The sequence below is a fragment of the Sceloporus undulatus genome, chromosome 2 (assembly GCF_019175285.1).
Source record: "Sceloporus undulatus isolate JIND9_A2432 ecotype Alabama chromosome 2, SceUnd_v1.1, whole genome shotgun sequence".
NCBI lineage: Eukaryota > Metazoa > Chordata > Lepidosauria > Squamata > Phrynosomatidae > Sceloporus > Sceloporus undulatus.
The window spans coordinates 190,687,919-190,714,186 of NC_056523.1; the positions used below are offsets into that span (position 1 = coordinate 190,687,919).

The following is a 26,268-nucleotide window of genomic DNA, read 5'->3' on the forward strand; positions in this document are numbered from 1 at the left end:
TTGTCAGGGCAGGCCAAGCATGATAAAGACCATAAAATGTCCTCAGACCTAAATTCAGTGTGTTCTACAAATAACAACACAATGGGCCAATGCTGGGTCAAAAACAGCTGCTCTAAACAGAGATGGCCTTTGTGGATGTCATTAAGCACAGTCCCAACTGCAGTTGCTCTCAGTTTATCATTTAGAAACACATACCGTATTTGCCTGTTTTGAAATTGAAACAGAATTTATTCCCAGATGAAGGTAAAATGAGGGTTCCTTTTATTTACTCAGGGAGACGGGATAAGGAACATTTAATCTAGTCTTCTTGCTTCTAGCCAGGAGGTGGGTGCAGAGGAGAGTGGAGGGTGACCCCTTGTCTCCTGCCTGATCCATGTAAACTGGAGATGCACCTTTGATGCTGCTGGCAGCTATATGGTGGCATCTGGCTAACTCCAAGGTGTGGCTGGGAAAGGGAGATATGTACCTGTAACGTTACACTTACTGCATAAGTGCACGCAACAGCCTTGCTGCCAGCTAGTGCTATTGAGGGGACTATGATGATAGGCACCACCAGCTGCAGCCTTCAGTATACTTGGAGGCAGAATGCAAAAGAAATGTGGCATTTAATAGTGAATTTTCCTGGCACTGTAGAGGTGTGTATTGGTCTCTCTTATCTGTCTCTAGATGGGGGTACCATGAGATAGCCTACAGCACACCGATTTGGAAGCAAATGAATGAAACTCAACAAGGATTTGGCTGTGTCTCCTACAATATGAGTTCCGCTACAGAGAAGGAAATGATGAACTGTAGAGTTGGAATGAGTTTATTTTCTTCCTGTCTGCTTTTTCCACTGTCCAGCTCTCACATCCATACATAGTGATGAGGAATACAATGGTTTGCACGATTCTGATTTTAGTGCTTAGTTGTATATCTTTGCCCTTTAGGATCTTTTTTAGTTCTTTCATCACTGCACTTTCCATTCCTAGTCGTCTTCTGATTTCTTAACTGCAGCCTCCGTTTTTATCAATGTTTGATCTGATGCAGGTGGTCTCTGTTTAAAAACGTCCAATGAAAGAGAGTGAAGTATCCTCTGTGACAGCCTGTTCCACTGTCAAACAGCTGTTAATACCAGGAAGTTCTGCAGTAATGTTTGCAAACTAGACACTCTAGTAACGTCCACACATCCAAAGGCTGCCCCTGCCATTTGGCAGAGTTGGACAACAGCCACAGATACTGGGAGGTAGTAGCAGTAGCTCCCTCCCTGACCATTCCTCCTGAATATCTGAAATACTTCCCTCTGTTTGCGGAAAGAGCTCTGTGTGCCATTGTGGACTGTCTTACACCTTCTTCCCGCAGGCTAGGCCACAACTCTCAGCTGTGGTGGCAGACAACTGAATGCTGTCTCAGTGTCAGTGATGATGGCAAGTTCAACTGTTGGTTCAGTCCAGTCAACTTCTGTATTTGGAAATGGGTATGTGTGATGCTATTTTGTCCTTTGTCTCAGGTAGGTAGGAAGATCTGAGCCTGCCTATACACCTCAGCTCCATAACCACTGTGTCAAATAGTGCTTCATTGTTTGCGAGTGTTGTGTGCCTCCAAGTTGTTTCCGACTTATAGTGACCCTAAGGTGAGTTTATCACAGGGTTTTCTTGGCAATATTTGTTCAGAGAAAGTTTGCCATTGCCTTCATCAAATCAAATCTGCCTTCTGGTGACCCTCTCACAGGGTTTTCTTGGCAAGATTTGTTGAGAGGGGATTTGCAATTGAAAGGTGACCCAATGGATTTCCATGACCAAGCAGGGATTGAAATGCTGGTCTCCAGAGTCAAAAGCCAATGCTCAGACCACACTGACCACTCTGCCACATACAGCTCTCCCCCCTGGCTTTCCTAGTAGGTTCACTTATATCTGGTTTATCTGAAGTGAATCAGTAGAAGTTTCCACACACAAAAGGAAGGAGAACAATTTTGTTTCTTTTATTAAATGGGAAGGGAGGGATTAACATAATTCAAAACCCCAACTATTGTTATTGTCTAGGAGAGTTTGGAGATGGTGGAGGTTGGCACTCACAATTATAATACTGTTTTTTCCTGGAAATCCGTGCTGGATATGGAGTTTCCCCAGTTGCTCTGTGGCTATCCCACCCACAATTTGCCATGTTAGAAGGCTTTTCCCTTTTGCTTCCTTGAGATGATTCTTATATGGGCAGTATAGGGTTAGACAGCTTTCCAGATATCATTTAGTGGCTAAACTGATGATAATTTTAGGGAATTGAGGAGGGTGGTGTTAGGAATCAGGCTTTTGTGTCTCCAGCTCCTGAATGGGGAGTAAAGTTCAGGAACCCCTTTCTGAAGTCCATGCTACAGATTTAGTTCAAGGAAAGAGGAGAATAAAATTTGGGAATATGATTTCACACCTTCCCCATTTCCCTCAGTTGCTAGTCTCCCCATTTTTCATTCCATCTGCCCTCTTCCCTTGTGCCGGTTCCACTTTTTCATCCTGAGGTGAAAAGGCCTCTTTCTGTGAAATCAAACATGGTCAATGTGGGTCTGAATGAGATGGGAAGAAAGAGAGTCTTTGTAGCTGATGCTGCAGGGGAGGGGACCCTTTGTCACTTCTGTGTCACGGTGAGGTAGATGGCACTGCAGCAGCGTCCTAAGCTGGTGCAGAGTGGGGCCACCAGGACATCCAGGATGCTGGCCCACAAGGTGCGGACTGGAGGCATTGCCATTGTGCACAGCTGGATACAGGGCATCACACACCTAAGGAAAGAAATGCATAGTACTGCTAAAATTACACAAAGGACTTTATGCCACCTGCCTGCTGTCCCACCACAATTGTGCTAGTTTAAGAATGGAAGCATACCGGTTTGGTATCATTTCTTATCACACTTTCCCCCACAATAGCATTATGGTGATCTGTGGTTGCAGGATTTGCTTTCCACACTGACAAACATTGCCTTCCAGAAGGAAGGGTGTGAATGAGCAATTGTGGGTACCAGCTGCCACCTGAAGCTAGCTCCTGTGTGAATGTGCACACAGCAGCTGGCTTCGGGAAGGTGCTGGCCACTGTGATTGTTGGTCCTCTCCCCTACGGAAAATCAGGGCTGCTATGTACACATTCACACAGCAGCCCTGTGTGACTGCAGCTGCAAACTGCCTCAAAAGCTGGCTGTTGTGTGAATGTGCACAGAGCAGTTGGCTTTGGGAATGTGCTGGGAGCTGTGATCTCAGTGAGGGAAGGAGAGGGGGAGAGCAGAATTATGCCCACACACCATATGTTTGCTTGAGTAGCAGAACTGCAGCAGAGGGATCTATCTCACAAAGGCAGCAATGGAATAGCAGAGAGATTGAGAGCCTATTGACGGGTTTTGCCCATCAATGACAAGGTGCCCTACAGTAATGAAAGGACTGTGAGACAGCAGCAGCAGGATGGACATGACATTGTATGATAAGTACTGGCCAAAGATGCTTTTATCTTGTTAAAATTTCATTTTTTTAGCCTCATGTGATAAAATCCAAAGCTGACATTGCTGGGCCTCAGTTACATAGGGCTAGGTGACCCCAGAAATTTTGCTGTCTGGGGTACGGGGCTGAAAATGGTGCTTCCACATGCACCCAAAACTTAAGGTCCATGTTATGCAAAGCTGATAGGATTTGCTGTCCCATGATCCAATTTTACAGTGGCCTGCAATATACTTATCTGTAGCAGTGGCCACCCCTACATGGTTGTTGTAACATGTTTAGGATATGGTATTGCACTATACAAAATATTAGTAGTTTACACAGTCAGAACTGAGTGATAATATTTTTGGCTTGGATAATACCACTTTTTGGATGGTATTCCACATTTTAAAAAATTACTGCACACTGAAGAATCATATATCAGACTGGGTTGAATATTTTTCTCTGCCATATTTGTTTTCTATCTATATGGAGGTGTTCCTTCCTCACAGGAGCATGTCATCCATTATCCCTTTCTTTCTTTCTTTCTTTCTTTCTTTCTTTCTTTCTTTCTACTCCGCTTGTGTTCATTATAAAAGGGCATATTTGTTCCATGATTCATAAATGAAACTAATATTTGTTTCACTATTCACTGACATTTAATTGTCTTTCCTCATCTCCTTAAGGGGGTTGGTTTCTTTCTTTCTTTCTTTTCTTTCTATGTTGTCAACTACTTTAGCAGGACTGATTTTAGCTGCTGGATCTTGGCAGCTGTCCCTCACAATATTAGGGTAGAAGTGATAGCTTTTCTTACAAATAGAAGAATCCAGAATTGCCTGTACTATAAGATAAAATGAACTGATTACTTCAGGCAGCAGATTCTAGGAATCATGATAGGACATCAAGTCCTTTAGCTTTAAAAAAGCCTACACACACATGCTCACAGAGCCTAATGGAAGCATAAGTGAAGGACAGTGTGTGTGTGAAGGAGAAACGGTAAACCTTCCAACTATCCCAGTCTGTCAAGGACTGTCCCAATTAATCCTTTGTTGTCCCACTTTTCCAGCTGCTTTTAAAATGTCCCAGTTTCTCTCTGTTTTTCTTGCTTTCCCCCCTCATCCTCAGATTACTTCAGTTACTACCAACTGACTTTAAAATGCAAAAGTACTGTAGTTTGGATTCAGTTAACTCAGCATCAAGTGGAGAGGAGGTGGTGGAATCTTGCACTTCCTAGTAGGTTCAGGCAAAAGTAAACTTTTATTGTCATGAGAATAATAAAAATGGAAATCTTCATTTTTATTTTATCAATTTCTTGTTCTCAAACTGGGCTCATGAGCACTAAAATCTCCATCATTTGGAAGCAAGAGAATCACATAGGCAACTGGTGACTCTCTGCTCCTCACACTCCTGTCTGTCTTGTGTTTACATACTGATAAGAAGTGGAACTTCCTCCTTGATTTACAAGTGTTAATCAAGAGTAGTTCAGGGTATCAGTCCTAAAAGCAGAGGACTGCTGTTTGAAAGCTTTTCAGATAGAGGACTGTCAGGAGTAAAGGTTGACACATGGCCACCCGGCAACAGAGAAAAGGCCAATCTGCAATGCAATGTGGATGTTTCAACATAAAGGGTAATCATTCCATTTCTGGTCTCCCTTCCAACCCATGATAGTTTGTAGTCTTATGTTCTGACATGGCTTTTAACCTGGGTTATAGGCCTGAAAACTAGAGAAGGCTCCTGGATTTTTAATGGTTATATAGAAGAGGAAATTTCAGCAAGAGAAGCAACACTTGCTCAAACTCACTCTTCTACAAAATCAGTCAAGGTACAGGGGGCCTCTCCAGTTTTTATTCTGGTAATCCTACCTAGTACCCTCCACTCTTTCTCTGTTCACTATGATTGGTGTTCCCTTCTCTGGATTCCTCACCTGGCCAGCAGAGGGCACTGCAGGCAATCATCTGTTTTTATAGTTGCTTGCTTCACCTGTCACTTATGCCAACCTGCTTTCCCATCCCATCTGTAATCTACAAAAGCTCATCTTAAAACAAATCTGTTAGTTTTAAAGAAAACACAAGACTCTGCTGTCAAGCAAATAAAGGGAAAAGAGGGCCACAATAAACACTGGCTTTTGAGTGACCGGTTGTTTAATTGCATTTCAATTACAGTAAGAGCTGTTCGACAGTGGAACACACTCCCTTGGAGTGTAGTGGAGTCTTTTTCTTTGGAGGTTTTTAAACAGAGGCTGGATGGACATCTGTCGAGGGTGATTTGATTCTGTGTTCCTACATGGCAAGGAGTTGGACAGATGGCCCTTGGGATCCCTTCCAATTCTATGATTGTATGATTAGACCTGTGACTTGGCTAGCAGCATATATATAATGGCATGCCCTTCAACATTTCACATATGAAATCTGAAACATGTATAACCAAAGAACATCAGAGTGTGATCAAGATTATTTTTAATGTAGAATAACACAAGAGCTAGGTAAGGATGCAGCATTTTTCTTTCACTTGGGTCTCTTAGGAAGTGCAAGATTATGTCCCTTTTAACCTCTCCTCCCCTTTTTCCAAGTTAATCTGAGTACAGAGTAACTGTTTTTGCCCTTTGAACTCTGATTGCAGCAACTGAAGTAAGCTGAGGACAGAGGGGGAATGGGGGGAGGAGGAGAGAAAAACTGAGATATTTTAAAATCAGCTGAAAAAGTGGGTGGCAGAGAATTAATTTGAACAGTCCCTGCCAAATTGGGACAGTTGGAGGATATGCAGTGGTAGTCCCTATAGGGTAGGTTGGAAGCTGTCCCAAATTTCCAGCTGTTCATGTGTTCAAATTTCAGCTCTTCAGGTGCTAGTAAATATGCAAGTAATTTTTCTCCCTACAGAGAACACTTTCCAGCTAGGCCAAAGTGCTATGGAGCCACTGCATGTCAAAAGGAGAAGAAGTAGGAGGGGGAAAAAGCCTGTGGAATGCAAATTTCAACCAGATACAATTACATCTGGTTCCCCTCACTCCACAGGAAGACCGTACCTGTCTCCTGTCTCCTGCCCCCAGTCCCCATACCCACTGACTGGCTGGAGGAGGTCTGGAGACAGTCCCATACCACCTGGTTATGTTCCTACAGTTGGATGCATGATAATGACATCTTCCTCTGGGACCTCCAGGGCAAGTTCCTGAGGATGACATCTTGCCACAGGAACATAACTGGATGCCGTGTGGCTATCCTCCAACCTTCCCCAGTCACTAAATGGCCATATATAGGGTCTGTACATGCTGAAGATAGGTGAGCATAGTAGTCTGGGCTTGCCAAGTGTGGAAGGTAGTGAATACCTTCTTCTACAACGAACATAAAAATATATGCTTATCAAAACCTCCCTTCTCCTTCTATACAAAGGGGGTGGAGAATAACTGGGAAAATGGTGGCCCAGAAGCAGACAAAAAGCAGGAAATAATGGGGAAGAGCACCAGAAAGAGCCATGGGATGGGAGAAAGTCCTTATAACTATAGGATTCACTGTATGGGTGTATATGTGCTGAGGACACATGCATCTGACTGCCCAACCCCACTACAGAGTGGAGAATTATGTAACCCATGGGCCACCCATGGCCCTTCAGGGGTTTAAGGGTGACTCTTGGGACTCGCTGGTCCCTCTTCAAGGCATCCCACATCTCTTCCTTCTAAAATTAGGCTAAAAACATTATCCAAGGAGCTTTTAAAAAATGCTTTCACAACACCATGGAATAGCAAACCAGTGGCCCTAAAAGGTGGCCAGGACTGATGCAACATGACATCCAGTCTCGCCAAATGGTGGCCACAGCAGCTTGCCCTAGCCCTTTGAGGACACTGGCGATTGGCTGATATGGCCTTCTTGGCTTAGAAGTGTGCCTCCCCTGGACCTAATCTAAGGCATATATACAGTTGAAGAGAGGCCTGAGCAGAGCTGCTCTGCCTAAATGCCCCAAAGGCACCAGATCCCATCTGATCTTGGAAGCTAAGCAGGATCAATCCTGGTTAGTATTTAAAAGGGAAACTATCAAAGAATACTAAGTGAGGTAGGCTATATTTCAGAGAAAGGAACTGGCAAAACCATCTTCAAGTATTCCTTGCTTAAGAAAACCCTGAGAAATCAATGGAGTTGCTATAAGTAAACAGGTGACTTGAAGATACCCACACCCTACTAGCAGAATTCCTCATTGCCTCAGTCATCTAAACCATGGTCCTCTATGCTGGTGGATTGGAATTCCCATCATCTATCACAATTGGCTGTTATGCTGGCTAGGACTGATTGGTGCTGTAGTCTAACAATATCTGGATGACCACATGATTCCCACCCCTTCTCTAAACATATCCATCTCCATGGGTGGAAATGTATTGCAGGAAGGACATGTGTGGTGGAGAATAATCTGCCGCTCAGATTTGCCTGCCATTATTAATCCCAATAATGTTTGTTTGCCATTATGTGAAGGACCATATTCTCTCTTACAAACCAGCCCCTACTTTGAGATCTGCTGGACAGGCCCTTCTTTCTGTCTTGCCACCCTCACAGGTACATCTGATGCAAAACCAGGAGAGGGCCTCCTCAGTGGCTGCCCCCAGGTTTTGGAACTCCATTCCCAAAAAAATTAGATTGGCACCCTCCCCTTTCCTTTTGCAGAAAAGCAAAGACTTTTCTATTCTGACAGGCATTTGATGAATGATTACATAAGGCTCATATACAATGTGCTAGATATTGCTAACTGTTATGCTGGTGTGTGTGTGTGTGTGTGTGTGTAATGGTATATGTATTAACCTGGTTTTATTTTTTTCTGATTATTTAATTGTGTTTTAACTTTTGTATCTTGTGGATTTTAATAATTAAAATAATAATAATTGTAAGCCATTTTGAATCCCAATTTGGGAAAAAGAAGGGATAGAAATAATAATAATAACAACAACAGCAACAACAATCCTATGTTCCAAATATCTGCAACTATTGATGAAGGGGAAGGATGATGGGAACCTCAGTCCAGCCTCTGGACCAGAGACATCCCCTACTCTGATCTACTCACTGAAGAATCGTGAAAGCATGCAAGAAACCCTACAGGGCCAAAGTTTGAAAATGGTTAAGAAAGTATGTCCTATTCAAGTTGTTGGCATGTAGGCCATTAGAGATTGTTCAGCTCACAGTCACATACCTTATAACATTTTACAGTTGAAAACTGGGACGCATGTGGCTAAGTAACATTCAGCGTTTCGCCAAAAGGATGTGGCCAAGCAACAAGAGAGCAAAGTTATTAATGAGGAAGAACACACAAAACTGCTATTTTAACCAAGGAAGTCCTGGAATTTATGAAGTGAGTTTAGGAAAGCCTGGAAAAAAAACAGGAAAAACAAAAAACAAAACCAAATGAAGAAGGAGAAGACTCTGCTCCCTCCTCTCTTTGCTCACCTGCTGAGTTAACTCAATACTGTACAAACTATTTTCGTACTTTGAATTCACTTTGCAGCAACTAAAATAAATTGAGGATGAAGAGGTAAAGTGGGAAGAGGAGAGAGAAACCAAGTCATTTTAAAAGTAGTTGCAAAAGTGGGACAGTAGAGAATTAACCGGGACTGATCCTGCCAAGTTGGAACAGTTGGACAGTACATGGCCATGTGTGTGTGCTGGGCAGCCACAGGGTGGCCATTAGGCCCAAGAGGCAAAAGAATGAAGAGCAAAGGGAATGGAGACCCTCACCAGATGTGGAAGCAGCCCAAGCAGGCAAAGAGGAAACCGGAGAGTAAGGAGACAGGCACAGCACACAGCAGTGAGATGATCCGATAGCACCAGAGGCGGGAGCTCTCAAAGATGATGTCGCTCCAGGTCCAAACCCGGTCAAAGCTGCGGAACGAGGAAGGCTCGCCAAGGATGTCAGAGAATTCGAGCTGTTGGGAGGAATGGGGAAATCGAGTCACTGAGGATTCTCCAGCAGAGAGGTTGGATTCACGGAGCTACAGAGCAAAGGAAGCTTTTAGTCTTACTCTTTGCTTTGGGAACTAGTAATGAATCCCAGGGACAGAGTTGCAACCTTCTACTCTCAAAGCTGGAGGCAACTGGGAATCTAATAGCAACACAACTTCCACCTTGGCCAGGGCAAGAGATTGGTGCAGAGCTCTTAGGAATGGGCAGCTTGTGGCCTTCCAGACGTTTCCTGGATTTGCAACTCCCAGCCACCCAGGCCAGCATAGTCCATGTTGGGAGATACAGTCCAAAGGCAACTGGTGGGCCACTCTTAGGCCACCCTCTGCCCTTATCTTTTAGATGGGTGCCAAAGATTTGGGCAGCTCCATCAAGGTGTTCATTACTCCTTGTCTCCATGTGTTACCTTGAGGTGCTGGTTGATCCCACGTGGATCCCGGGAGTCCACTTTAGGTGGGATGTCAACAGTGGACTGCAAGAGGGTGTTGGTTCCTGGCTCCCGTGCATGAGAGTCTTCTGGGTCCAGTTTACACTCAATCAGGTATTGATCGTTGATCATCCTGCTAGGAAGGAGCAAGTGGGATTCAGATCAAATCTGCAGGCACAACTGCTGTCTCAGAAGGACAAGGCCAGGAACACTCCTAGGCACCTCCTTATAATGCCTATCTCCTATGTCTCTCCTTGTCATGTAAACTACCTGTTTTATTGGAATGCTCCTTCTCTGTTTTTAATCTAATCTTGTCTGTCTAGCTGCCTCCTGCACAGCCTTCCTCTCTCTGTATAGGAACCTGACTCCAGTTCTATTCTCAGCCTTGGCCAACATAAATCGGAGGGGTGAGGAGAGTCGAGGAGGGTGGATCTCTTTCTCCCTTTCGGCAACTGCACGCCCCCGCCTGGTATTTGCAGCCATGGGGTGAGCCACATGCATGGGGACACTGGGTATAAATATGCCAGCATCCCAGAGATCCTTTGCTGAGGAGCGGAAACGATTTAGGGAGGGGGAGAGAAGTGAGAAAAAGTACAGCTAAATATATGTAAGGGCAGAATATTCTTGGAACTGGGACCAGAATGGGGTCCAGTGGGACACAGCAGAGGGGCCTTGATTAGGGTTTATTCCAATGGCAATCCAAATGGGTTTTTTACCAATGTGGGGCACCATCTAGTGGCTGTTGACATCGGGACACCTCACTGTCAAAACGAGGTGCCCACATCATGCCAATGAGCAAACATTTCCACACATGGAAGCCACCATGTCTCAGAAGGGATTGCATGAGTCCTGTGTACAGCTGGCTAGGAGCAATGATGGCTATTTGACAGGTTGTAGATATGCCTACAAGAGAGCTGTGGCCAATTATGGCCTCATGGCATACAAATGGTCCAGGCACGGTCATAAACACATACTCATACAGGATTACCTGAATGATTTTATCTACAATACATAATAGTAAACTCTTTTACCTTTTTGTATTCAGTCCTGAAATCATTCTAAATGGAGTTGGGGAGTAGTAAGTTCCTTTCTCACTGTTACACTCTCTTTCCAAAGCATTTACACATTGGCAGAGAGAGCATCATCGTCACACTAGCAATTAAAAAGGCATTGTGCTGCTACTCTGTCTTTTCACCTTGATGGATTTTCCACAATAAGGAAGCAGACAGACGTAGTATTGGAAAAATAAGGGGAGGAGGAAAACATCTGAAGTTGCAATAAAATTCAGTAAAGGAGACATCAGAATGGAGTGAAAAAGCCTTGTGGAATTTAGCCTTGCTTTTTCAATCTTTGCAGAGTATTTTCTTTACAACATGCTCATCATAACTGCCCTTCTCCTTCCATACAAAGGGGAGAGAACAACTGGGAAAACTGTGGTTGAGATCCAGAGAGAAAGCTGGAAATAATGGGGAAAAGCACCAGAAAGGCCTATGGGATGGGAGAAAGTCCATAAAACCAAAGGAGACACGGAATGGGTGGGTGTGCTGATGTTCCCATGCACCTGAAGTCCTCGTATACTGTATATACCATATTCCCTTGGTCAAGAGACAGATGGGCAATGCACAAACAAGAAAACAAATATAAAAAATGGTTGTTGGCGTGTGTCTTCAAGTCGTTTCCAACCTATGGTGACCCTATCATGGGTTTTTCTTGGCAAGATTTGTTCAGAGGAGGCTTGCCATTCACTTTCCCTGAGGCTGAGAGAGTGTGACTCACACAAGGACACCCAGTGGGTTACCTGGCAAAGCTGGGAATCAAACCCTACTCTCCAGAGTTGTAATCCAACACTCAAACCACTGCATCACACTATAGACACTATAAAATATATCTGTATTTGTCCCTCTAACTCAGTGGTTGGAACTGTGTACTCTTCAGATATTGCTGGGCTCCCAGCACCTAATAGCCAGCACAGCTAGTGTAGAGGGATGATGAGAGTTGCCATTTAATGTCATGTGGAAGATTGTGGCTGCTGCCACACTGCAAAATTAATGCAGTTTGACACTGCTTTAGCTGCCATGGCTCCATCCTATGGAATCTGGGATTTGTAGTTTGGCACCAGAGCTTTCAGAGAAGGCTAAATATCTCACAAAACTACACATCCTAGAATCCCATAGCATTGAGCCATGGTTGTTAAAGTGGTGTCAAACTGTGTTAATGCAGCCTGCATATTCCCTTGCTTTGCTCACTATTAATGCTTTTCTTGATGGAGAATGCCCAGTTTTGGATTTTAAGATAGATACTTCCCTTCCAAAGACATCAACCACTAAGAATATTGCTCTATATGCCCTCACTGTTCTCCCTGGGTGTATGGAAAGTACTATTGTGATGGCATTTTATGTTTATAGTACTGTAGATCAAAATTTACAGGGTTTCTCAGCAGTAAGTTGCTAGGTGATTTTTTAAAAAAGCAATTTTTGGAGCTATAGATGTAATGATTTTCATTCAGAGCTGAAAATTATTTCAAGGGTTCCTCCAGGGAAAGTTCCCAAAAGGCTGCTCTAATGTGCCGGTGGCGGCATTTCTCCTTCTCCACTCATTCCATTTATCTCAACCCACATTGGCTAGAGCTTATGTGAGCATACATTATTACATTATCTACAGGTAGCTCTGTTCTTATGGTGTGCGCAGCAAGGGCACATAAATAGCTTTAGCCACCCATCCGTGCAAACTGTATTTCTGAAATCATTGTGGAAGGGGGGCTAGAACATTTCACTGAGGAGACATGGATGCAGATTTGCATTTGGCCCTGAAATCCATTGGGCAAACTTCTTAAGTTTAACTTTCACTTGTTATGTGGATAAAAACTGGGAAAGAAACCATGTCACACCACCTCGAGCTTTTGAATGGCAATTTTTCTCTTCCTTTCTTTTTCTTTTCTAACTTTCCCCCAGTGTTACAGTTCAAAAGCACCATTTCACTGAATAAGGTGTTTTTTTTAAAGGTGGAGAAGCATAGGAGATTTTAAAATTTATTTTATTTTATTAAAATATATCCCAGAATTAAGAAGAAATCAGTTTGAGAGTGGAAATATAATGCTGCAGTTGGTGCCTGAAAATAGTTTTGGAGCAACAAAAACATTGTTTAGATATTTTAACCCCACGCCTCCCAAACCACAGCAAGAAATACCATAGCTTTGCAACACATGTGCCTTGTCTAGAGGAGCAATTTTCGCTTTCTCATCAATAAGGAGCCTCTGTCAAACTGTCCCCATCTGGTGGTAGGTGTAAAACACAGTGATGTTGTTTAATTTAATTAGCAGCATAATTTAATTACAGCCAAAGGTCTCAGATCATAAACACAAAGGACTAATAATAAACCAACAGCATCAGTTAGAGAAGGAGAAAGAGGAGGATGAAAGGAAGAAGAGAAGGAGGTAGAAGAGTAGGCAGAGGAGCGGAAGAAACCATCAAGGAAGCATGGGGCATCACTTTTAAGTGCAGCTTGAAAACATCTTTTGGAGTAAAGAGCTAAATTATTACTGTACTTTGTTTCTCTTTATGGAAGCCCTTGTGGAAGTTCCTCTGCAACTCACTGGGTATATATAACTGGATGGGTATATAAAGAAGATATGCCGAGGACACCATGAAAACAGCAGAGAACATCATAGACCTGGAGCAATTACTAAGCAATGTCAAGGTAAAAAGTGCAAAAGTAGGCTCCCTGCTGAACATAAAGAAAACAAAAATAATACACAAATTCTACCTAGACAATGAGGAAAGTAAAAGATTACCTATACCTGGGATCAAACATTGATTGGAGCAGGGGCTGTAGTCAAGAAATCAGAAGAATAGGTATGGGAAGGGCAGCAATGGAAGACCTAGACAAGATCCTAAAGTGTAAAGATATACAACTGAGTACTAAAGTTAAAATCATCCAGTTCATTGTATTCATCATCACCATGTATGGATGTGAGAGCTGGACAGTGAAGAAAGCAGATGGGAAGAAAATGAACTCATTTGAGATGTGGTGCTGGAGAAGAGTTCTGAGAATTCCTTGGACAGCCACAAAGATGAACAAATGGGTCCTTGAACAAATCAAGCCTGAACTCTCCCTGGAAGCCAAGGTGATCAAACTGAGGCTGTCCTACTTTGGCCACATCATGAGATGGAATGACTAATTAGAAAAGACAATGATGTTAGGAAGAGCAGAAAGCAGCAGAAAGAGAGGAAGACTGAATGCCAGATGGATAGACTCAATTAGGGAAGGCATGAGCCTGAATCTACAAGACTCAAACAGAACAGTGGAGGACAGGGAGTCCTGGAGATGTCCATTCACAGGCAACTTTGAAAACCTGCTGGCTGACCTTGGGCAAGTTACACTCTCTCAGCCTCAGAGTATGGCAATGGCAAACCTAATCTGCAGAAATTTGCCAAGAAAAACCCATGGGTAAGGTGCGATACCTTAGGGTCAACATAAGTCAGAAATGACTTGAAGGTATACAACAAAAAGAAGCAACAACTACATCTATAACTAGGGTTTGGGGCAAAAATTAACTGCAATGGAGTTACTTTTTGCCTGCAACAGCCATGCCTTTAATTCACTAATTTTTAATGAAAATAGAAAAGGTTGTCTGCATGTTAGTTCATTTCTGGGGCTGTGGGCTGACTGAGTCTGAATAATGGAAGAGGGGAGGGGAAGGGAAGGAAGGCACGAGCATCTGCCTCATGCTGCATCTAGGAAGGATAATTTGTAATGCTATTGGCATTTTTCTCAGAATTTCCAAGACACAACATCTGAATTGGCCATTTGGTGGAACCAGAGAGCAGTTTTCTAAATTTTCCAACAGTAAGAAAATCCTATGAAAATCATGGGGCCTCGTTGACAGGCAACATGAAGGCACATATACACACACAAACAACATCAGTGACCTGTTCGCAATGGGTAAGTCAGCAAGTTATCTTCCAGGACTGCAGTGACAGTGACAAAGTTATGGGAAACATAGATAGTCCCTTTTACAAAATACAGCGAGCCATTGGTATTCACAGGGTTCGGTTCCAGAACACCCCCTCCCCCCATGGACACCAAAATCTGTGTATGCTCAAGTCTCATTATATACAATGGCATAATAAGATGATGTTCCTTATATAAAATGGCAAAATCAAGGTTTGCTTTTTGGAATTTATATTTTAAAAAAACATTTTGAAACCATAGATGATTGAATCCGTGGATAAAAAAGTCTGTGGATATGGAAGGCTGACTGTACCATTCTAAGCTCATACCCTCTCAAAGAAATAGTTTCACCATTTCATCATTCATTAAATTAAGAGTTGTCTCGCAGTCCTAAGTGATGCAACATCCTTTGACTGAGCCATGCTGTGTCAAAGCTGGCTCCTCTGTTTCCTGGCATGTTCTTGCACTGTGTTACACTGTTTGCTCAAAGGGAAACTGTACAGGGCCTTTTTCCTTCCAAGTGCTGCCTGATCGGTTACAGGTTGGTGTCTCAGGAGAATGTGTCCCGTCCAAAGGAGAAGGAGGCTGTGAGGGCAGAGTCCTCGTGTAAGGATCCCATGCGCTGGCGGGCTAGCCGGGGACAGAAGATTTGGCACAATTCGTTTGAGATGCTGTTGCTGAAGGTGGCATAGACCCAGGGGTTTGTGCAGCTGTTGAGGCTGGCGACAAGCATCAGGAGGGTGAAAGCTGGACCTGGAGGAGAGTAAAGGAGGGAAGATCGATATAGTTCAGTCCTGAAGCATGTTCAAGAAGATTTCTAGCCAGAGCATCTTGGAATAGGCAGAGTCCAGTTCCCTCACCACTAGGTAACCACTGTGCCTGGACATATTTGGGATTAGAAGCCAGGGATTCCAGGGACCCGTTTGTACTACACAATCATAGTGCTATAATGCCACTATGTCCTATGGAATCCTGGGATGTATAGTTTGGTCAGAGGCACTAGAAACGATCTCTGGATGAGAATCCTAAATGTTCATCCCAGGATTCTATAGCACAGAACTATAGCAGTCAAAGTGGGATAAGGGTGCTGTATAGTCAGACCTTCGTATCTGCAGGGAATCCATTCCGGACCCTGCATCAGCTATGAAAAGCATGGGACCTCAAGTCCTATTATCTCTAATGGAGGTGGGTTATGTGAGCAGCCGCTAGTACGGCCATGTGTATATGCCACCATTTGGGACAATGCTGAAATCCACTGATGGCAACCCCATGGATGGCAACATTCCACTGTAATTGTTCAGTGTGAATGGGCTCCCAGTGACCCACACTCTTTCTGTGAATAAATGCTTCTTAAACTATTTGATGTGAGGTACTAGCAATCCCCCCCTCCCCAGTGTTCCAGGGATCAAAATAATATTTGTGCCCACTGGCTACAATCACTTCTTTCTTTCCTGGGAACTCTCTAGAGATTGAACATCGATGGCTAATAGACTGGCACCAGACCTTGGACCACTACTTTGAGTAGCATTGCTCTAGGTGAGAACTAACTACTCAGGATGATTTAATCAATATAGTCAGAAGTGTCAGTGAGGTGGTGCGGGGAGTGTGGATCGCACTGGGTGACATCCCAGAGAGGAGTATACATCTGGTGGGGCAGTTGGTGCAGCTACTGGGTGAATGAGAAAGGATGTCAACTTCCTTTCTCAATCACCCAGCTGCCATGCCAGACCCTGAATGAGCCTTCCGGAGGTCGCAATGCCATCCACCTCAGCAGCTGCAACTGCTGGGGGTCGGTGGCAATGGCTTCAGAGTCGGAAGGCGGTCACTGCTGGGGAGTGAGTGACTTTAGAGTCCAATGTGGCTGCTGGGCAAGCAGACATGTTGAATCCTGAACAGGCACTCCAGAGGCTGCAGTGCCACCCCCCCTCAGCAGCAGTCTGGGTGGGTGGTCAGCTGCCCCAGAGAAGAAGTGAAGAGAGAGTAGAAGAAGGGAGGGTAAGGCACTACATTCCCCTCCACATCAGGTTACACCAACCACAGCAACGCCATTGCATACAGTCCTTGCTTGGCTCCTAACGTATTATGCAATGCTCAATGTGGGTTGTTTGTATTATGTGCTGATTTCTTTCCTTTTTTAAAAACCCATATTCTCTGCCAATAAGTGCTTAAATTTCATGGTTAAAATAAACAGTTTAAATCAATACAATGACTCCAAACTGACTTTTTTCTTTTCTTTTCTTTTCCTTTCTTTCTTTTTTGCATAAGCTTATTTCCAATTTCATTGTTGGCACTAAGCCCATGAAGAGATTTTTTTTAAAAAGGAGCATTTGGTCACAGAGCAATGGGATAGCAAGAGAAAAGCTTTAGGCAAGAATCTGGGGTGGGATGAGGAGCTGGTTGGACAGAACATGAAGGAAAATAAATGCAAAAAAGGAAGGAGTGAAATAAAAATAAAAAGCAAAACAAAACAAGAAGAGAAGAGAAGAAGGACAGACTCTTTGCCAGTCCTTAAAGGAGAAGGAATGCTTCCATAAAGCTGCTTGCATGGTCGTCTGAGAGGAATAGAGGGAAAGCATTGGGGAGATGGGTGCAAGAAAGAAAGGGGCAGAGTTCCTGCCAAAAGGTTATAGCTTAAAAGGTTCCTAAAATGAGTCCTGAGCAGGCAGAAAACCTATTGGTGAAAATGGCTCAGATGAGCATTCATAGAACTACCATTGCAACTAATGTGATTTTCTCTGTCACATAGTGCTTACGGTATATCCTCTGGGTCACAATAAACAATATTAATCAGTACAGTGTGTGCAAATCACCTTATTTTTTCTGCATAAGCATGTTCCCATTTCATTCTATGATTCTAACCTCATGAAGAGATTTTTCAGGCATCCTTAGTCATGGTGCTTGTCAAAGGATGTGATACGGGATGTGGATGGTAGGAAACAGGTTAGCAAAACCAGACACAAAGGATCCAGGTAGCCAGGCCAGAGCATTGAAGCCTCCTGGGGGCGCTGGTTGTGTGCCATAAAATATCTGCCTATTACAGGGACTGAGAAGGTTGTGCGACTAGTGGGGTGCCAAAGTAATGTGACTGTGTGATATATATGGAGAACCAGCATGGCACAGTGGTTTGGGTGATGGACTCTGACTGTGGCCAGGGTTCGATTTTCATCTTGGCCATGAAACCCACTGGGTAATCTTAGGCAAGTCACATGCTCTCAGCCTTAGGGGAAGGCAATGGCAAACCTCCTCTGAGCAAATCTTGCCAAGTAAACCCATGATAGGGCTGCCAGAAATGACTTGAAGGCACACAACAACAAATATAAATATATATACATCCTGAACAGTTTTGCGTTGTTTAATGTGGCATTGTGATGCAACTCAGCTTACCATAAAATAAGTGGTGGCTGTGGCTCCCATGTCAGTGAGGCTGTAAATCCACTCTGGCTTTTAATCCAAATTTAAAGGAGATGTCCAAGATGCAGAACCTAGTTTGAGGAGAGTTCTACACTTTGGACAGCTCCTTTTAAATTCAGTCTATAATAGGGTACAGTCTCACCATCCCACTGATATGGAAGCCAATAGATCCCTAGATATTGCTGGAGTACAGCTCCCATAATCCTTCAGCTAGGGCTGATCGGGGAGGCAATCTAACAACATCAGCCTCACATTTTCAGGCTCTCCCTTAAAAGATAGTGAAAAGGTCATTATGATTTGCTTTAGGCAGCCTTTCCCAAGCTTGCACATTGGATAGCCATTCCTATCAACTCTACTCAATGTGAGATGGGAGTTGTAGTCCAAAATACCTGAAAGGCAGAAGGTTGGAGAAGGCTGGCATAAAGTACTGTAATAGAGATTTGTATTCTGCATCAGACTGCAGTTTGTATGAAACCTGGCTGGAGAATAAGCAAATGAATGATGATGTTGAATACCTCCCTGTCCATGTCTAATGTATGTGTAATCTAAGCAAGCTATAGTTTCAGGTGTCAGATGAGAGGCCTTACAAGATGGAAAAAAAAACCTACACTTCAAGTTTTTACATGATTTTCTGTTTCTGTGGGATAGCTATGAGGCTCTCTTAAACTCAACCCAGTTTAGGTCAGGGAGGGGCAGACCAGAACTTCTAGGGTCCCTAAGCTGCATAACCCATGATGAAGAATTCTGGGAGTTGCAGTCCAACAAAACATCTGGAGAGCTGCCTATTTCCTTCCCCTGGTTCAGAGGCTCTTTTGCAAGTCTCAAAATGGCCCTGCTCACCATCAATGGGTGCCTGTGGATCCCAAACCGACCAAAGCTGGACGAGGAAGAAAGGGGCCCAGCAAAAGACATAAGTCAGCACAATGACTAGCGTCATCTTGAGAGTCTTGGTCACAGCACATGATATGGAAGAAGACCCACGCCGGCTCCCCCTGCCCTTCAGTGCTCCCTCTGGCCCTAGCTGAAGGCTGCGATGGACCTCACAGAAGATCATGCCCTGGTAGGTGGCGATGAAGACTGTGGGAAGGATGAAAACCATCAGGGTCACCCATGTGACATAGGCCCGGGCTCCCCAGGGCTCAGCAAAGGTGGCCCAGCACTCATGAGCTCCACTGGGCAGTTCCACTTTGGAGAAAATGAAGAGCTGAGGGAGGCTGAGGAGGAAGGAGGCGGTCCAGGCCACCACCACCAGCTGGTGCCAAGTGCCTGGGCCCCTCCGGAAAGCCAACATAGGCTGGCAAATGGCACGGTGGCGGTCATATGTCATGGCCACGATGATGTAGGATGAGGCAAACATGCCGACCACCTGCAAGTATGTGATAGCCCGGCACAAGATGTCTGGGCCCTGGAAGCGGTCCGTTATGTCCCAGATGAGCTGCGGGAGAACCTGGAAGAGGGCCACAGCCAGGTCGGCCAGGCAGAGGTGGCGGATGAAGCAGTGCATTGGTGTAGGAGAGACTCGGTGGCCCCGGCGGAAGAGGGCTCCCAAGACAAGCCCATTGCTTAGAGTAGCTAGCAGGAAGATGGAGGCTAAGATGGCAACTTCTGCTTGGGCTAGTGCCACATCCCGGTCATCGGAAGGGAGGAAGGAAGCATTGGAGGCAGTGGGATCAGGCAGTGTCAAAGACAGGTTGAATGTTTGTATCTGCCAAAAGATCTGTGTGTGAGAGAAAGAGCAACAGAATGAGAGCCTCCAAAAATTAGGAAAATGTACAGTTATCCCTCCATATCCATGGAATTTTTATCCATGTATTCAGCCACCTGCAGCTTGAAAACATCCCCCCAAATATAAACCTTGATTTAGCCATTTTATAAACGTGACACCATTTTATATACCATTGTATTTAATGGGACTTCATAGTAGTGTACCACGTTTCCAGGTTTTATATGTTTTTACCTTTTTTATATATAAAACATGAGTCCTGCAGAGCTCGGGCCTATGGGCTTCTCTTGTTCTTATATTGTGGACTAGTGTTATTTTGTTTCTTTATAACACTAGACTGTTATAGTGCTATATTCCACTTTAACTGTCATGACAACATCCTGTGCTATTCTAGGGTTTGCAGTTGGTGAGACCCAAGAGCTTTCTGGCTGAGAATTCTAAATACCTCTCCTTAAACTGCAAAACTGAAGTTTTCATAGGATGTTGCCATGGCACTTAAAGTGGAATATAGCACTATAACAGTGGCCATTGGCTATGCTGGTTAGGCGACTCCTGTAGCCCAAAAAACTAACTTCCAAAAGCACCACAGCACACATACATTAACTCAGGAGCTATCCAACCCAGCATGTCAACAAGAAACCACAAGAGACACACATCGTGTTTTGCAACCCTATGAAGGGGGTGCACTGCTATAACTCAATAAAACACTGTGATAGATCCTGGGAAAGGATTTCAGGCAAGCTACTTGTGCACCTGAGGCATTGTAGAAATCGTTACCTACCTACATTCTCTTGTGGACAGAGATTTAGGTTTGGACCAGCAAGACCTGGGAACATTTCACTCCGCACAATTACAGTAATATGATTCCCTTTTATCTGCCATGGCTGAATGTTATGGAATCCTGGGATTTGTAGTTTGATCAGGAGCACTAGAGGAGCCCCCCCTGGTTTCTCCTCTCCTCTCACTAAGTTAATGGTGTGCAAACTACTTTGCACTTTGAATTCAGTTTGCAGAAACTGAAGTAAGCTGGGGACAAAGGGGAAAAATGGGAGGAGGACATAGAAATGGTGACATTTTAAAAACAGCTGAATAGTGGGATGACAGAGGATTAATTGGGACTGTCCCTGCCAGTCCAGTCCTGGAGGCTATGCAGAATCTTTTGCTTTTAAAAGCCACACCAAACCTTAGTGCTGCAACATGCTGCAACAAATGCTTACCTTGTCATCCATGGTCAGAGCATCCACTTGATAGAGGCTGCAAGGGTGAAACCACAGCTTGTCCACTCGCCTTTTCTTTGCAGAACCCACCAGAACGAGAAGGACCAGTTCATTCAAAGGATCAACAAGTCCTTCTTAAGGGCCACTGTGCCCGTATTTTTGATTCTGAACTTCTCCAAGTCCTTCTTAACAGCAAGGGAGTGAAAGGGTTGTTCCTGATGAGAAACTCTGTGCAGAATCTTGGGTAACCAGAAGGAGGGAGGGAGCCAAGGGAGGTGGTGGTGGTGGGGTTTCAAACTGGGTTGGCTTTCTCCCAGTTCTGGAGGGTGGGAAGCTGATGAAATTTGACCAGATGCCAAACACACTGGCTGTGCAGTGGGTGGACTTTTCCTCCAAAAGGGAATGAGAGACATCATGAAAAGGAAGGGAGGGGACTACAGGAGAAAGAGGCAGGTGGCTGATTTCCTCCATCCAGTTATGTAAAGCCTAGGATCAGTGTTGACTCCAGGAACAAAGTCACCCTAAGTCGATCAACTCCCGAAACAAAAAGGCTTTGCTCTTTGTTATACAGTATGTATGTTTGTGTAATATAATTATAATTGTGAAGTCGAAGGCTTTCATGGCCGGCATCTATAGTTTTTTTGTGGTTTTTTCGGGCTATGTGGCCATGTTCTAGAACATGGCCACATAGCCCGAAAAAACCACAAAAAACTATAAGTATAATTGATGCACTTGTTGTTGTTGTTGTTGTTGTTGTGTGCCTTTAAGTCATTTGCGCTGAAAGTGAACCTATCATGTTTTTTTTAAAGCATGATTTGTTCAAAGGAGGTTTGCCACTGCCTTCCTCTAAGGCTGAAAGAGTATGCCTTGTCTAAGGGTTTTCATGGCCAAGCTGGGACTCGAACTCTGGTCTCCGTTATAGTCCAATCCTCAAACCATTCTGCCACACTGGCTTATAAAAGATCACGTTTAGCTATATCGTAAGAGGTTTGGCAGACATAAATACAACAGATGAAGCCTCCTTCAAACTGGAAAGGGGGAAAGCTGCACCTGAAAAACTTTCCATCTGCTTTCCATGGTTCAAGGAAGCAGACCGAAGAGCAGCAAGGAAGGAGGTTGTGGAAAGAACCTAAAAACTCAGATCTGTAGGCCAATCCCATATGCTTACTCTAATAGAATTTGGTTCCTCCTCTCTCTCTTTTCCACTTCATTTCTCATCACCTTATCAAACAAGGGGATATGGGGCAGAGAGATGTTATCATCCCCCTCCTGACCTGACAATCTACCTCCAGTTATCTGAGAGGGAAACAGAAATACTTTCTCCACCCAACTCTCCCTTCTCGTTTTTGAAGAAATATTGGTTACAACACTGCTCAGCAATGCAAAAGTTCTATTCATAACTGCACAATAGGGAGGCTGGGGGCAAAAGGGGTATGTCAACAGGTGTAGCTTGCCTGGACCAGTGTGGTGCAGTGGTTTGAGGAATACAACTCTGGAGACCAGGGTTCCATTCCCAGCTTGGCCATGGAAACCCATTGGGGGACCCTGGGAAAGTCACATACCCTCAGGCTTAAGGGAATGCAATGGTAAACCGCCTCTGAACAAATCTTCCCAAGAAACCCCCATTATAGGTTAACTTAAAGGTCCCCATAAGTCTGAAATGACTTGAAAGCACACAACAACAAAGTTTGCCCTGCAGTTTTGCATAACTGTTTTTAAGAAGGTGCATTCAGCTCTATCCTCCTTTTAACCTAGTTGCCCTGTTCATTTAAATTCACCATCAGAAACATAAGATGAAGTGGGCAACTAGACAAGGAGCAGACTCCTCTGAACCACCAAGAATCCTGGCCTACTCTACAAGTTAAGATTCCTAAAATAATTTCTGTAAAGTGCTCTAACTACTTGGATTGGAGGCTAGATTGGTGGTTCCCATGCTATCTTTCCAAAGGTAGACCTTTTTGATTTCGTAAGACGATTGAGGAATGATTGACTGGGGAAAGCATACCTTCCAACTGCCTTGATGTGGAAATAACTGTCCAGTTATACTCCTGTCATCCACTTTTTCAGCTGCTTTTTAAATAATCCAGCTTCTCTTGCTGCCTCCCACTTTCCCCTTTTGTCCTCAGCTTACTTTGGTTGCTGCAAACTGAGTTCAAAGTGCAAAAGTAGTTTGCATTAGTTTAAGCATCATGGAATAAAAAGAAGGGGTGGAATCTTGCTCTTCCCAGTAGGCTCAGGCAAAAGTAAACTGTTGCGGCCCTCTCTAGCTTTTCTCTTCTTTCTCATTAATAATGTTTGCCATTTTGATCATACTGTGATGTTGCTCGATCACATGGGTCCTGATTTTCATCTTTGAAATGCTGGTGGAGCGTATGGGAAACAGCGTTCAATAATGTGCTACGTTGTTCAGATTTTTTTTAAATACGTATGTTCTTAATTGCTTTGATTGTATTACTGATTTAATTATATTTTAACTTTTTATGATTTGAACCTATCACTGCATTTATTTTAACATTTGTAAGTTGTTTTGGGTCCCAGGGCTGGGAAAAAGATGGCAAATAAATAAAAATAAAATGTAATAAATTAAATTATCAGTTGCAGACCCTGGTGATGTCATTAAACATCAGCCACAGTTGCACAGAGTATGCCATTCAAATCAAAAACACCATGTTTAACTAAGGAGGAGGTAGATATACATTCCCTTTTCAAGACAGTGCTCTCACCTGGAGTTTCTTCCCCCTTACCCTGATAGGGTTGCCAGAATGAAAACTGGAGATGGTTCCTGTACAACAGCTGTGTAAATTTAGCTGATTTTGGTGGTCAGTCAGCCAGGTAACAAGCAATATCTGCTGGAATTTGCTTTTCTACATGACTGTTACAGGTTTAGGGGTTCTTTTCAATTTTCATTCTGGCAACCCTATGCCTTCATGACCATAGGATCATAAAAGTCAGAAGGGACCTCATGGATCACCTCATCCATCCCCCTGCTCACTCTGGACCAAAGGTCCTGAGATCTGGAAATTGTACTGGGGAGATAAGTGTGTTTGTGTGCATGTATTCTGAAGTGGACAAGTCAGACTCTCTCAGCCTCAGAGGAGGGCAATGACAAAACCCCTCTGAAGAAACTTGCCAAGAAAACCCCATGATAGAGTCGGAAACAATTTGAAGGCACATAACAACAACACAAATTCTGAAGTCATCTCTCAGTACAAAGGCATCAACTCTCTGAGGTCCTACAACTTTGCCCAGTATTCCACCCCACAGGAATTGAGGGTGCCCCATTTGAACACATTCCTTTGCCACACACTGGGGAGCCTCTGCGGGCAGATGCTAGGGGAATGAGTGACCTACCTGTTGATGACAAATCCCTCCTAAATCTCAGCTATCACCTTCCTCTCCCCTTTTTTTCTTGAATAATTTTAAACTTCCACCCCTCAGAACCTTTAATGGTCTTGTTCAAAGCTAGGAGGGGGGCAGAATGGCTGAGCAGGCAGCCTGCCAGGTTGTGTATGTGTGTGCAGCTTTCCCACTTTATCTGAAGGACCACAAATTATGCAGCCCTAGCTCTTGGCCAAGTGACAGAAGGGAAGCAATTCAGAAAATTGAGCTGCAAGCCAGCTTTTGTGCTCCCTCGCTCTTTACTCTTGGTATGCCAGAGGCCTCCTGCCCTGATGCATTTCAGTTCAGAGGTGGAGACCCTGTGTACCACCACTACTATTCCCATAATATCTCACCATAGGCCAGGCTGGCTGGATCTGATGGGAAGTAAAGTCCCATAACATGTGAAGGGCTACAGGTTCCCCAGCTCTGTGTGAGATATTTTATACAGGCACCATTCCCTCACAAACCTTCCCCTTCCAGAAGTGGAATGAGACAGGCAGGTGATGCCGAAGCAAGAATGACAGAGGTGGAGGGAGCTTCTCCACATCCTAGCCAGATCTGGTCTTTTCTGGCCATGTGGGGAAGCAGATACATTTAAAATGGAAGCCAGGCCTGGTTGATGTAGCACCAAACCCACTAAAGGAAATAGGTCACAAAAGCTTGCGTCAGAATAATTGTCCTTCTTAAAGATATCTACTTTATTCAGCTTAGACAATGAAGAAACTGAAATCGTAAAAGAGTTCCCATACCTGGGATCAAATACTGCAGTTAAGAAATCGGAAGATGAAGAATGGGAAGGACAGCTGTGAAAGAGCTAGAAAAGATCCTAAAGAGCAATGATATACAACTGAGCGCTAACATTAGGATTGTACAAGCCATTGTATTCCCCATCACGATGTATGGATGTGTGAGCTGGACAGTGAAGAAAGTAGATAGGAGGAAAATCAATTCATTTGAGATAGAAAAGAGTACTAAAAATATTATGGATGGCAAAAAGACCAACAAATGGGTCCGTGAACAGATCAAGCCTGAAATCTCCCTGATGAGCCAAGAGGATCAAACTGAGACTTTGATCACATCATGAGAAAGCATGACTCATTGGGAAAGATAAGGTAAGATCAAGGGGAAATAGAAAGAGAAGACCACAGGCTAGGTGGATAAACTCAATTAAGAAGGTCCCAAGTATGAATTTGCAGGACCTAAGCAAAGCAGTGGAGGACAGGAGGTCTTCGAGATGCGTCATTCACAGGATCGCCATGAGTTGGGGTTGACTCAAGAGTAGTTAACAACAACAACAACAAAAATACCAGAAGACCATGATGCTTTTACTTCTAGTGCTTAAAGTGTGACCCTCCAGCTGTTCTTGAATTGCAGTTCCTCACCATCCCTCACTACTATTGGTTATGCTTGCTGGATTTATTTATGCCACAGCAGGACTTCACAGAACAAAAAGGCTGTTTTCCTCCACTAGGTGGAGGCAGTGACTCTCCATATATAAATCTGATCAGAAGGGGCTGGGGGGATTGGACCTTCTCAACAAAATGGAATTTCCATCTATCCCTAGGAAGCCATGGTAATGAAAACTAATGGCATATACCAGGATGGGAGTCATGCAGTCCCCCGTAAGTTGACGGATTTGAACTCCCAGCATCTTCCACCATCAGCTGTGTTATCTGGAGTTGGTAGGAGTTGCACTCCAACAACGTCTGGAATACCACACCATTCCCACCCCTCTGATAGTTGTCCATCCATCCATCCATCCATCCATCCATCCCATTTATATATCACCTCTTGTCCAACTAAGG

At 44.0% G+C, this 26,268-nt stretch overlaps 2 protein-coding genes across 4 annotated transcripts; both read right to left on the minus strand.

Moving 5' to 3' along the window:
* Positions 1 to 1,934: 1,934 nt before the first annotated feature.
* On the minus strand, positions 1,935 to 10,195 carry LOC121923089 (caveolin-2-like). 3 transcript variants are annotated; one of them, XM_042453207.1, is made up of 4 exons: positions 10,052 to 10,195; positions 9,761 to 9,914; positions 9,133 to 9,320; positions 1,935 to 2,743 (listed from the first exon to the last, which is right to left on the minus strand). In XM_042453207.1, the coding sequence occupies exons 2-4, from the start codon at positions 9,911 to 9,913 to the stop codon at positions 2,593 to 2,595; spliced, it is 492 nt and encodes a 163-aa protein (XP_042309141.1). In that variant the 5' UTR covers position 9,914; positions 10,052 to 10,195; the 3' UTR covers positions 1,935 to 2,592. The 3 variants fall into 3 exon arrangements, with proteins under 3 accessions (XP_042309141.1, XP_042309140.1, XP_042309138.1); XM_042453206.1 differs by having other exon boundaries at positions 9,761 to 9,917; positions 10,052 to 10,194; XM_042453204.1 differs by having other exon boundaries at positions 9,761 to 10,190.
* A 5,086-nt stretch (positions 10,196 to 15,281) lies between these two features.
* On the minus strand, positions 15,282 to 21,094 carry AVPR2 (arginine vasopressin receptor 2). The gene is made up of 3 exons (XM_042447645.1): positions 21,083 to 21,094; positions 18,983 to 19,859; positions 15,282 to 15,484 (listed from the first exon to the last, which is right to left on the minus strand). Exons 1-3 carry the CDS (start codon positions 21,092 to 21,094, stop codon positions 15,282 to 15,284), a joined length of 1,092 nt encoding a protein of 363 aa, XP_042303579.1.
* Between the last annotated feature and the right edge of the window lie 5,174 nt (positions 21,095 to 26,268).

Coding starts and splice junctions, on each gene's coding strand:
- LOC121923089 (XM_042453207.1), bottom strand. CDS start 9,913: ATGATCAACGATCAATACCTGATTGAGTGTAAACTGGACCCAGAAGAC. Junction 9,321..9,760: donor GGATCAACCAGCACCTCAAG/GTAACACATGGA, acceptor TCCTCCCAACAG/CTCGAATTCTCTGACATCCT. Junction 2,744..9,132: donor TTGGGCTGCTTCCACATCTG/GTGAGGGTCTCC, acceptor TTCTTTCCTTAG/GTGTGTGATGCCCTGTATCC.
- AVPR2 (XM_042447645.1), bottom strand. Junction 15,485..18,982: donor TCCACAGGCACCCATTGATG/GTGAGCAGGGCC, acceptor ACTCTCCTCCAG/GTCCAGCTTTCACCCTCCTG.